Source organism: Pogoniulus pusillus, chromosome 40, assembly GCF_015220805.1.
Source record: "Pogoniulus pusillus isolate bPogPus1 chromosome 40, bPogPus1.pri, whole genome shotgun sequence".
In the NCBI taxonomy this organism is placed as follows: domain Eukaryota; kingdom Metazoa; phylum Chordata; class Aves; order Piciformes; family Lybiidae; genus Pogoniulus; species Pogoniulus pusillus.
Window position 1 is genome coordinate 2,909,610 of NC_087303.1, and position 11,138 is coordinate 2,920,747.

Here is an 11,138-nt window from a genome sequence, read left to right on the forward strand (position 1 = left end):
GCCTGAAGGCTTCGCACCCCACCCCCCTCCCGCCCCGCTCGCTGCCGGGGCGGGGGCAGGGGAGGCGGCTGCGAGATGGAGGGAAGAGCCTGCTCCAGCTCCCGGCTCGTTAGCAGTGATCACAGCAGCATTAATTAAGCTAACAGCTCGCCCTGTGCCCGCGGTGCCCCTGTCTACGCCGGGCCGGGGCACGGAGGTTGGACTGAGCCAGCAAGCATGGATCTAGAGCATCTTTCTCGGGGGTTCAGCACCGCCTTCGATGCTCTGGATCCCTTCTGCCTGTGTAACTCCACTGCCACTCGTGAGCGTGACACCTCCGTGCCTCAGTTTCCCTTCCTGACTCTCTCCATGACCACAGTCTGGCCATTGGGCACTGCTGACACCCACACCTGGGCACCTGTGTCCAGCCACCCTGAGTGGAGTGCATGGAGGAGCTCAGCTGGGTAGAACCCTTCTGGGGTCCTGGGTGGGATGTGAGGGGTGTGAGTGCCGGGCCTTGGTGGGGCACATGGAGGTGCCATGGGGAGTGCTGTGCCGTGCCATGCCATGCCATGCCATGCCATCCTCCTGGTCTCCATGCAGCCAGGGATGGGGACACGTTTGCCGCTTTCCCTTGGCTGCGCGGATGGAGTTGCCAAGCAACTGCCGGGTGGAAGCGAAGCGGGAACAAAGCAGGAGCTGCCGGGACCCCCCCCCCCAGCCCTCCCTAAAACCCGGCAGCGGCTGCGGAGCCACCGACTGCTTCCCCCTGGCCCCTGCCGCTGTGCCGCCCCGGGGCTGTCACAGAGCCACGAGCCTGCAGGGAGCGACCCCTGGTCGATGGTGACCGAGGGGCACCAGGTCTGTCCCCCTGTTGCTGTCACCACCGTTACCATGCCCAGAGGGGTGCAGAGTCAGATGCAGCCCTGGCACTTGCCCAGCAATTCACGGCGGGGCCGGGAGCAGCAAGACTCGGGGCAGGGCGGGTGCTTGGTGCCCAGCGGGCAGGGGGCACGACGGCTCTGCCCCAGGCAGGCGCCACGTCCCACCCTGCCCTGCCCCGACGCCTGCCCCAGCTTGCCAGCCTGGCAGGGCCTGTTCCCGGCCTGGCAGACGGCACGGGGCGGGAGGAAGGGGGGCAAACAGCTGCCCCAACCTGCCCGGCCCTGCCCTTGGGGCAGCCCCAGGGGGTGCCGGTGCCAGGGTGGGGGTCCTGCACCTACTCCCGGCCCGTTCTCACGCTGCGACAGGATGCAGAGAGCTGGGTGGGGGAGGGCAAGGGTGGGTCACCCCACACCTGAGGATGGGTACACCGCAGAGGGGACACCAGGGAGGGGCACACTGAATGCGGGGGCTGGCACGGGGGACTGGGATGGCATCGGGAGTCTGTGTCGGTGTGCCAGGGAGAGGCTTTCCGGGTATGGCAGGAGTGTGAGGCAGAACGTGTGGGGGGTGAGACTGTGTCACTCGTGCGATGCTGTGGCGGCGCGGGGGGGGGGGGGGTGACAAAGGGTTCGCTGTCCGCCCCCCCCGTCAGGCCGAGCAGCAGCAGCGGGGGCGGAGGCGCTGCCGATGTGTCCCCCGTGTGGGACTGCCCACGCGCGGGTGTGTGCGGCCGCGGCCGCTGCTGCGGGGGCTGGCGGCAGGGGGGTGAGCACCGCACCACCTGTGCGGGGCTACTGCGGGAACGCGGCGAGGGCAAAGGCAACAACGCGGCCGCGTCCCGGCGTGTGCCCGTCCCGGCTGCGCCTCGCTGTCACCGCATCCCCGGGACCGCTCCAGCTCCGGTGCCGTTGCCGGTGCAGCGCGGCGGGGGCGGGCAGGTGCCAGCGGCGGGGCCGGGGGCGGCGGCGGGGCGGGGCGGCGGGGCGGGCGCTGGCGGCGGCTCCGTGGGCCGCGCAGCGCGGGGCGAGCGAGGAACGGCGCCGGGGCCCGAGCTCAACCGGAGCCGAGCGGAGCCGCCGTCCGCCGCCGCCCATGGCCCCTTAAGCCGCCGCCGCCGCCGCCGCGCCCGGGCGGCCATGAAGCCGCTGGAGAAGTTGCTGAAGAAACCGGGCTCGCACCTGCCCGCCCGCCCCACCGCCGCACCGGGACCGGTACCGGGGCAGGGATCGGGACCGGGACAGCGGCGGCAGAGCCTGTCGCGTCCGCCCGCCTCTCCCGAAGAACCGGCGGGGCCGGCGGGGCCGCAGCCGGGGGGCGAGGGCCGCTGGCTGGAACTGCGGCCGCCTGAGCTGCCTCTCCGCTCCCCGGAGGATCCATCCCCGGGTGGCGAACGGGATCGAGAGCCGCCGAGCCCCGAGCCGCCGCCCGCCGCCCGGTGTTGCTGCGGCTGCGGTCCCGCCGCTCCCGTTCCCCCGGAGCGGCTCCTGGCCGCGCTCCTGGAGCGGCTGCCTGCGGGCGGTGGGCACGGCCGCGGCTGCGGAGCAGGTACAGGGGCTCGGGGCTGCCGGGGCGGCCGCGGTGTGACCCACGAGGACGTGGAGGGGCTGCGGGGGGCACCGGTGGCGGAGATCTTCGGCGGGGGGTGCTGGGAGGGGGATGCGGCAGTAGGGTGGGGGGGATCGGAGTGGTCTGATGGGCACCGGAGCGTTGCCAGAGGGGTGCGCTGCTGGATGCTGAAGTGGGAGATGCCACCGGGGTGGGAGACACCGGGTGCCCGGTGAGGTGGGTGGCACCGTGGGTGCCCGGTGCGGGTGGCAAGGTCACGGCTGGGTCCTCACCAGGCTAGGGCGTCAGTGCCGGTGGGGTGGGCAGAAGTGTTATGACGTGGACAGGGATCCCACGGGCATCTCTGCCGGGCACGATGCTGCGGTGAGGGACTTGGCAGGGGCATGGCGGGGGCTTGGCCTGGCAACGAGCTCGGTGACGATGCCACAGGCCTGGCGGAGGCCGAGGCTGGCCGGGCACCGGCTGCCGCCGCACGGCGCAGAGATGCAGCCTCTCGGTTCGTTAATCTTTAACATTTTCGTGGTGCTAAAATTAGCTCCGACAGGAGCCGCAGTGGAGGGAGGGGTGGGGGTGCTGAGCGGATGCCCCTTCCCTCTGGAACGGGCGTCCTGGTGCCATCCAGCCGCGGTTCTCAAGGTGCCAGGGAGGTTTCGGGTGCAAGGAGCCCGATGGAAGCCAAGCTGGGTTCTGCAGCCACTCAGCTGCTGGGACGTGGGGCAGAGGGGCACTTGAGGGGCATCAAGTGGCCCCAGCCTGCTGTCAGCTCCTCACTCCAGCGGTGCCCAGAAGCAGGGTGGTGCCATCTACAGAGGCAGGGAGCCCTTCGGGTAGGAGCAAGATGGGGCTGGCAGCGCCAGGCCCTGCCTGCACCAACATGCTGCCAGGCCTGGCTCTGCAGTGCCCAGGCTGGCAAGGAAGAGGGTGTCAGGAACCAGAAAGGGGGGCTGGGGGATGCCCCCCAGATGCCTTCTCCCGGAGTGGGAAACGCCCCCTGTGGTGCCAGGGATGATGTGGGTGTTGCAGGGCTGCAGGGGGGCTGCAGAGTTGGCAGGGGTAGGCAGTGTGGGCAGGTTTGGCTCCTCCTGCCCCTCAGGTAGAGCCTACGAGGGGGCTGCACCCACGTTGGGGGGGGTTCATGGTGCCAGCCTGTGTCCCAGACTGCTGTGTCCTGCTTTTGGTGTCAGCACATCCCCTGTGGGCGCTGTGCCCTGCCACGGTAGTGCCAAGGGAGCCTCAGCCCCTACTTGGCACAGATCCGTGGCCGAGTTAATGTGCCAGTGCTGGGGGGGGGGGGGGGGGGGGGGAATGCTCTGCAAGACCCCTACCACGGGGACAGGTCTTTGGGCCTCAGAGGGGCTCTGTGGGGGCACTGGGATCCTGACAGGGTGTCTCTGGGGCACCTGGGCACAGCCTGCAGGGCACACTCCCTGGCTGGGGACTTGCTCGGGCTGCAGGGTCGAGGGTTGCTGCGGCGCTGGGTGAGGGAGCGGTGCCTCGACCAAAGGTCGTGACAGTGCTGGGTGCTGGCACTGCCGGGCACTGCTGTCGGTATCTGCCCTTCGGCTCACCAGGCCATGCCAAAACACCCTCCTCAGAGCCGGTGGCACCGGTACCGGCCCAGAGAGTCCGGCTGCAGACACCATCTGCCCTGGCACCACGTGCCCTGAGCGCGCCTGCCCAAACAGTTGCTGCTGCCACCCGCCCTCGCTGCCAGCCTCGGGGTTTCCCCCTTGTCCTGAGCCGTGCCCCGGTTTGCCCCCAGCCGGGCTCTCACCGGCGTGCCGTGGGTGTGCCCAGGTGCCACGGGTGTGCCGAGGCGTCGCGGCTCAGGTCCCGCCCTGCTGGCGCCTCTGCCCCCGCGCCGCTGCTGCGGGCACCGGACTGCCCCGCGGGGCTGGGAGCAGGCCTGAGTCAGCGCCGGACTCGGCACCGGGCTCAGCACCGGGCTCGGTGTGGGGTCCAGCACCAGGCTCAGCACCAGTCTCGCTGTGGGCCTCGATGTGGTGCTCAGCACCAGGGTCGGTGCGGGGCTCAGCACCGGTCTCGGTGTGGGGCTCAGCACCAGGTTCGGTGTGGGGCTCAGCACCGGGCTCGGTGTGGGGCTTGGTGTGGGGCTCAGCACCAGGTTCGGTGTGGGGCTCAGCACCAGGTTCGCTGTGGGGCTCAGCACCGGGTCGCTGTGGGGCTCGGCGCCGTGTTCTGCTCGGCGTGGTGCCTTTGCCACCCCAAGAATTATCATCGCTCCCATCAGCTGCCCACTCCACCTGGCACGGGGCCCCTGGTGGTGCTGGCAGGAGCTGTGTGGGGCAAGGTGTCCACACTCGCCCCTCGTCTCCCGCAGAGTCGCTGCTGGACGATGTGGTGCTCACCCACTCGCTCTTCCTGCCCACCGAGCGCTTCCTGCAGCAGCTGCACCAGCAATATCCTTGGGTGGCACGGAGGGGCGGTGGAGTGTGTGGGGTGGGCATTGGGGTGCCATGAGGGTGTGCAATGTGGAGGGGCGCAATGCTGGGCACGAGGAGGGCACTGAGGTGCAATGAGTGTGGGCACAAGGGTGGCTGGAGGAGGGGCACGAGGCTGTGATAGGGAGGGGTTTGAAGGGAGAGCATGAGGGTGGTACTTGGGTGAGCATGAGGGTGGTACTTGGGTGAACACGAGGGTGCCACCAGGAGGGCATGGGGTTGGGTATGAGGCTGCCAAAAGTGTGGGCACAAGACGGTTATGGGATTGGAAAGAGGATGGACCACGAGGGGTCCTCGGGGTGCCACAGGATGGGCACAGGAGGGAACTGGAGTGCCAGGAGGATGGATATGTAGGCAGGGGGCAAGGCAGGCAGTAGGGTGCCACCAGGGTGAAGAGAAAGACACAAGAGGTGCTGGGGGCGCAGTGGGTACCGGTGGGTGATGGGGGCGGGGGAGGGAGTATCTCTTCTTGCTGTGGCACCTCCTTGACGGTGCCACCTTCGTGCTGGCAGCGGGCAGCCCCCCGCCGCGCTGGGAGGAGGGGGCCGGGCTGCGGCGCAAGCGAGCGGTGCTGGCAGTGCTGCTGCACTTCCTGGAGACCTACAAGGGGCTGCTGCAGGAGGAGGAGAGCGCAGGGAAGGTGATCAAGGTGAGTGCCCGTGGCCACCCCTCCCCGAACCCTGCAACCCTTCGCTCCCAGCCTCTCTCACCCCCGCACCCCCCCCAGGAGCTCTACCTGCTGATCATGAAGGACACTTCCCTCTACCATGACCTGGAGGATGAGATCCTCAAGCTGCACCAGCTCGTGGAGACCGTGGAGCTCAAGTGAGTGGGAGGACAAGGAGTCTGCGTGGGTCAGGGGGGGTCCCTGTGGGTCGGGGATCCCCGAGAGGGACAGGGAGTTTTGATCCTTAGAGGTGCCCAGGAGCCGGGGTGGGGGGGGGGGGGGGTCATTAGCAGCCCTTCGGTAACGGGCGAGGACTCAGCGTGGGGCTCTGGCAACACACCACAGGCAGGCGCGGGGTGCAGCACCCAAGGGTGCTGGCCGTGCTGAGACCCCTCTGAGACCCCCACGCTGGTGCTGCAGGGTGGCCGACGAGACCCCCCCCCCCGAACAAGCAGGTGAAGCCTCTCTTCAGGCACTTCCGACGCATCGACTCCTGCCTGCAGACCCGAGTGGCTTTCCGGGGCTCCGACGAGAGTGAGTCACCACCGCTGCCTGCTGGCGTGGGCACCGGGTGCCAGGACGTGTGCTGAGTCCTGGAATAGATGCTGGGTGCCAGGGTGGGCGCCGGGTGCCAGCGTCCCCCTCTCACTTAGCCATCAGTGGCAGCAAAGATGCTGTACCGGATCCGTGCCTCAGTTTCCCCCAAGCGGGGGTCTAGAGCACCCTGGGGATGCGTGAGGGGTGCAGAGCGCCCCTGACGCCCCTCTCCTGCCCCCAGTTTTCTGCCGTGTCTACATGCCCGACCACTCCTACGTCACCATCCGCAGCCGCCTCTCGGCCTCGGTGCAGGACATCCTGGCCTCGGTCACCGAGAAGCTGCAGTACTCGGAGGAGCAGAGCGCCCGGGAGGATGCCCTCATCCTGGTCACCATGGCGTCCTCGGGAGGTGCCCGCAGGGGCCACGGGGGCTTTACGGGCAAGGTCGGGGGTCCGGCCGGCCCTGACCCCCTGCCCGCATTGTGCCCGCAGAGAAAGCAGTGCTGCAGCCCAGCGAGGAGTGCGTCTTCACCACCCTGGGCATCAACAGCCACCTCTTCGCCTGCACCAGGGACACCTTCGACTCCTTGGTGAGCACCACGGAGGGGACACCCCCCCGCGCCCCCCGCTCCGAGCTTCCACCCCCTGCCCAGCCCCGGGGCCGCGGTGAGCCCCTGGGCAGCAGAGAGATGCCCGCGGACCGGCACCGCTCTCCAGCCCCTTCTCAACCTCCCCACACCCACCCGCCCGGCACAGGTGCCGCTGCCCGAGGAGATCCAAGTGGTGCCCGGGGACACGGAGATCCACCGCGCCGAGCCGGAGGAGATCGCCAACCACCTCACCGCCTTCCACTGGGAGCTCTTCCGCTGCATCCACGAGGTGGGTGGGGGGCGGCTATGGGGGCAGGGGGCCGCTGGGGAGGCGCGGTGGAGGGGCCGTGACACTCCTGCGTGTGTGGGGGTGTCCCGTCCCCCTCCCCACAGCTGGAATTCGTGGATTATGTGTTCCACGGGGAGCGGGGCCGGCGGGAGACAGCCAACCTGGAGCTGCTGCTGCAGCGCTGCAGCGAGGTGCAGCACTGGGTGGGCACCGAGCTGCTGCTCTGCGAGTCGCTGGGCAAGCGTGCCCACCTCCTCAAGAAGCTCATCAAGATCGCTGCCATGTGAGTGCGGGCATGGAGTCGCGGGGGTGGGTGGGTGTTCCCCCTCCCCCTGCTTGAGGCGAGGGTCCCCTGCCTGCTCCTCACCCTCTGGCCCCTCCAGATGCAAGCAGAACCAGGACATGCTCTCCTTCTACGCCATCGTCATCGGGCTCAACAACGCTGCCATCAGCCGCCTGCGCCTCACCTGGGAGGTAAAGGGGCTCTGGGCTGCTCCTGCAGCCCCCCTGGGTGGTCTTGGACCCCCTCAGCTGCTCCTGGGTCCTCCTCCCGCTGCTGACTGCCCACCCCCCCCCTCCCGGGCTTGCCTTGCAGAAACTCCCAGGGAAGTTCAAGAACCTGTTTCGGAAGTTTGAGAACCTGACGGTGAGAGAGGCCAGGGCAGCCCCCGGGGCTGGGAAGCCTGGGAAGTGGGGCTGGGAAGCCTGGGCACCTCCTGGGGCTGAGAAGGCTGGGAAGTGGGGCTGGGGATCCTGGGCACTCCCTGGGGTTGGGAAGCCAGGGAAGTAGGGCTGGGAAGCTTGGGCACCTCCTGGGGCTGGGAAGCCTGGGAAGTGGGGCTGGGGAGCCTGGGCACTCCCTGGGGCTGGGAAGGCAGGGAAGTGGTGCTGGAGATCCTGGGTATCCCCTGGGGCTAGAAGCCTGGGAAGTGGAGCTGGGGAGCCTGGGTACCCCCTGGGCCTGGGAAGCCTGTGAAGTGGGGCTGGGGATCCTGGGCACCTCCTAGGGCTGGAAGCCTGGCACCCCCTGGGGCAGGGAGCCTGGGCACTCCGTGTATCTGAGCCACTGGTGGGCAGGGGGAGTTCCTGTACTGTGGCAGGGTGTCCTTACCTCCTCGCTCCTGCTATGGGCACAGTCCCTGTGCCCATGGCAGCTGGCACAGTGGGAGGGTTCTGAGGCAGGCTGGGCAAGGTGCTGGCACCCATGGGAGGCTGATTCCCAACCCCTAACCCCCCTGTTCCACCCCTCCACCCCCAGGACCCCTGCAGGAACCACAAAACCTACCGGGAGGTGCTGGCCAAGATGAAGCCCCCCCTCATTCCTTTCGTGCCACTCATCCTCAAAGGTGAGGGGGGGCCTGGAGGCTGCCCACACCCCATGCGGGCTGGGGTCTTTCTGCTGCCTCATGGGGTCCCCTCCCTCACCCCCTGCTTGCCCCCAGATCTGACCTTCCTGCACGAAGGCAGCAAGACCCTACTGGATGGGCTGGTCAACGTGGAGAAACTGGTGGGTGCCTCTCACTGGGGGCCACATGGCCAAGGGACCCCCTGGGTGAGGCCAGGGAAGGAGGATCCCACGGAGGAGCTGGGACCTTCCTGCCCCTGCAGTGGGTTGGGGGACCCTGGGGTATGAAGGGTCTCCAGGAGGCAGAACAGGAGCCCTAGGGGAGGTCCCTGGTGGGGGAGGTGCAGCAGGGTCCCAGAGAGGGGACAGTCTTCAGAGCACTGGCGGGGGGCAGGGGACTCCTGGGGGGTCAGGCAGGGCTGTGTGGGGCTGGGGGCTGATGTGGAGGTGCTCTCTGCCCCAGCACTGCATTGCTGAGAAAGTGAGGACCATCCGGAAGTACCGGAGCCGCCCGCTCTGTGAGTACGGGAGGGGCTGGGACATGCAAGGGCCTGGCTGGGCAGGACCCAAGGTGGCAGTGCTGCATCCCTGGATCCCCATCCCTGCGTCCCCGTCCCTGCGTCCCCATCCCCGCGTCCCCATTCCCTCATCCCCATCCCCGCATCTCCATCCCTGCATCTCCATCCCTGCATCCCCATCCCCTGCATTCCCATCCCCGCATCTCCATCCCTGCATCTCCATCCCTGCATCTCCATCCCTGCATTCCCATCCCCGCATCTCCATCCCTGCATCTCCATCCCTGCATCCCCATCCCCTGCATCCCCATCCCTGCATCCTCATCCCTGCATCCCCATCCCTGCATCCCCATCCCCGCATCCCTCAGTCCATTTATCGCTGGATCCCTATTCCTTCATCCCCACAGCCTTTCATCCCTCCATCTTTATCCCTGCATCTCTCCATCCTTTCATCTCTGGATCCCTGTCCCTCCATCTTTATCCCTATATCTCTTCCTCCACCTCTCCAAATGAATCACTCCATCCCCACATCCCTCCATCTTCATCCCCATGTCCCTCCATCTCTACATCCCTCCATCCTCACATCTCTCCATCCCCACATCCCTCCATCCCCACACCCCCTCATCCCCATATCCCCTCATCCCTTCATCCCCTCATCCCTCCATCCCTCTGTCCCCATGTCCCTCCATCCCCATGTCCCTCCATCCCCACGTCCCTCCATCCCCATATCCCCTCATCCCTCCATCCCCTCATCCCCCCATCCCTTCATCCCCACATCCCCCATCCTTCCATCCCCATTCCCACATCCCTCCATCTCCAACCCCACATCCCTCCATCCCCACACCCCCATGTGCCTCCATCCACCTCCCTCCCTCCTCATTCCCACGCCGGGGTCGTGGTGCTGCTGTGCCCCCCCAGGCCTGGAGCTGGAGGCGTCCCCGAGCCAGCTGCAGACCAAGGCCTACGTGCGGCAGCTGCGAGTCATCGACAACCAGAACCTGCTCTTCGAGCTCTCCTACAAGCTGGAGCCTGGCGGCCAGTGAGGGCCGGGGGGGCCCCCACCCTGGGGCCCCCTCACTCTGCCCAGGGGGCTCAGCCCCCCCAGCACTGACGCACTTTGGCCAGGGGTCCTGGCCCCCAGAGTGGGGGTGGGTTTGAGGACCCCGGGCACATCACCCTCCCCCTCTCCACCCAGTTTCCCTCTGGCATCTCATTGCCCCCTGCCCCCATCCCTACCCCTGGCTGGGTTGCAGGGATCAACCTCCCGTGCCCCGGGCATCCATCCCTCCCTTCCCACCCCCCCTCTATTTTTGTATGTGCCCCTCTGCCCGCCCCCCTGCCCCCTCCCCAGACATGTATATTTTGTACCGAGCTGTGGCCGGAATTGTACATTTATTTTTTAAGAAAAAGGAGGAAAAAAAGGACAAAAAAAAAAAAAAACAAACCCACCCCAAAATTCCGGGCGGGGGGGTGCGGGGGGGGGGGTCGCAGAGCCCCAATAAAAGGCTGTCCTGTCTGCTGACGTCATGCTGGGCAGTGATGTCATAGCCGGGCTGCTGCTGAGGGCACGCTGGGGGCGGCGGATCACGGCCCCCCCGTTACCCACCGGGGCAGCGGAGGGCTCGACCCTCCCAAGATGAGGCAGCAGTGTGCCCAGGTGGCCAAGAGAGCCAATGGCATCCTGGCTTGCATCAGGAACAGTGTGGCCAGTAGGACAAGGGAGGTTCTTCTGCCCCTGTACTCAGCACTGCTCAGGCCACACCTTGAGTGCTGTGTCCAGTTCTGGGCCCCTCAATTCAAGAAAGATGTTGAGGTGCTGGAAGGTGTCCAGAGGAGGGCAACAAAGCTGGTGAGGGGCCTGGAGCACAAACCCTATGAGGAGAGGCTGAGGGAGCTGGGGGTGTGCAGCCTGGAGAAGAGGAGGCTCAGAGGTGATCTTATTACTGCCTACAACTACCTGAAGGGGCATTGTAGCCAGGTGGGGGTGGCCTCTTCTCCCAGGCAAGCAGCAATAGAACAAGGGGACACAGTCTCAAGTTGTGCCAGGGTAGGTCTAGGCTGGATGTTAGGAAGAAGTTCTTCCCAGAGAGAGTGATTGGCACTGGAATGGGCTGCCCAGGGAGGTGGTGGAGGCACCGTCCCTGGGGGTCTTCAAGAAAAGCCTGGCTGAGGCACTTAGTGCCATGGTCTGGTTGAGTGGTTAGGGCTGGGTGCTAGGTTGGCCTGGATGATCTTGGAGCTCTCTTCCAGCCTGGATGATTCTATGGTTCTATGATTCTATAAGGGGGCGGCAGAGAGGAGCT

General features: G+C 67.0%; 1 protein-coding gene across 1 annotated transcript; it reads left to right on the forward strand.

The window, feature by feature from the left end:
- Window positions 1-1,885: 1,885 nt before the first annotated feature.
- On the forward strand, window positions 1,886-10,244 carry RAPGEFL1 (Rap guanine nucleotide exchange factor like 1). Its single transcript, XM_064174310.1, is given in 16 exon segments — window positions 1,886-2,409; window positions 4,772-4,850; window positions 5,391-5,541; window positions 5,620-5,717; window positions 5,980-5,995; window positions 5,997-6,093; window positions 6,338-6,505; window positions 6,589-6,686; window positions 6,853-6,975; window positions 7,080-7,258; window positions 7,359-7,449; window positions 7,571-7,621; window positions 8,234-8,321; window positions 8,418-8,482; window positions 8,784-8,838; window positions 9,754-10,244. Coding segments are annotated over 16 exon segments (1,893 nt in total). The 5' UTR covers window positions 1,886-2,000; the 3' UTR covers window positions 9,879-10,244.
- Window positions 10,245-11,138: the final 894 nt, after the last annotated feature.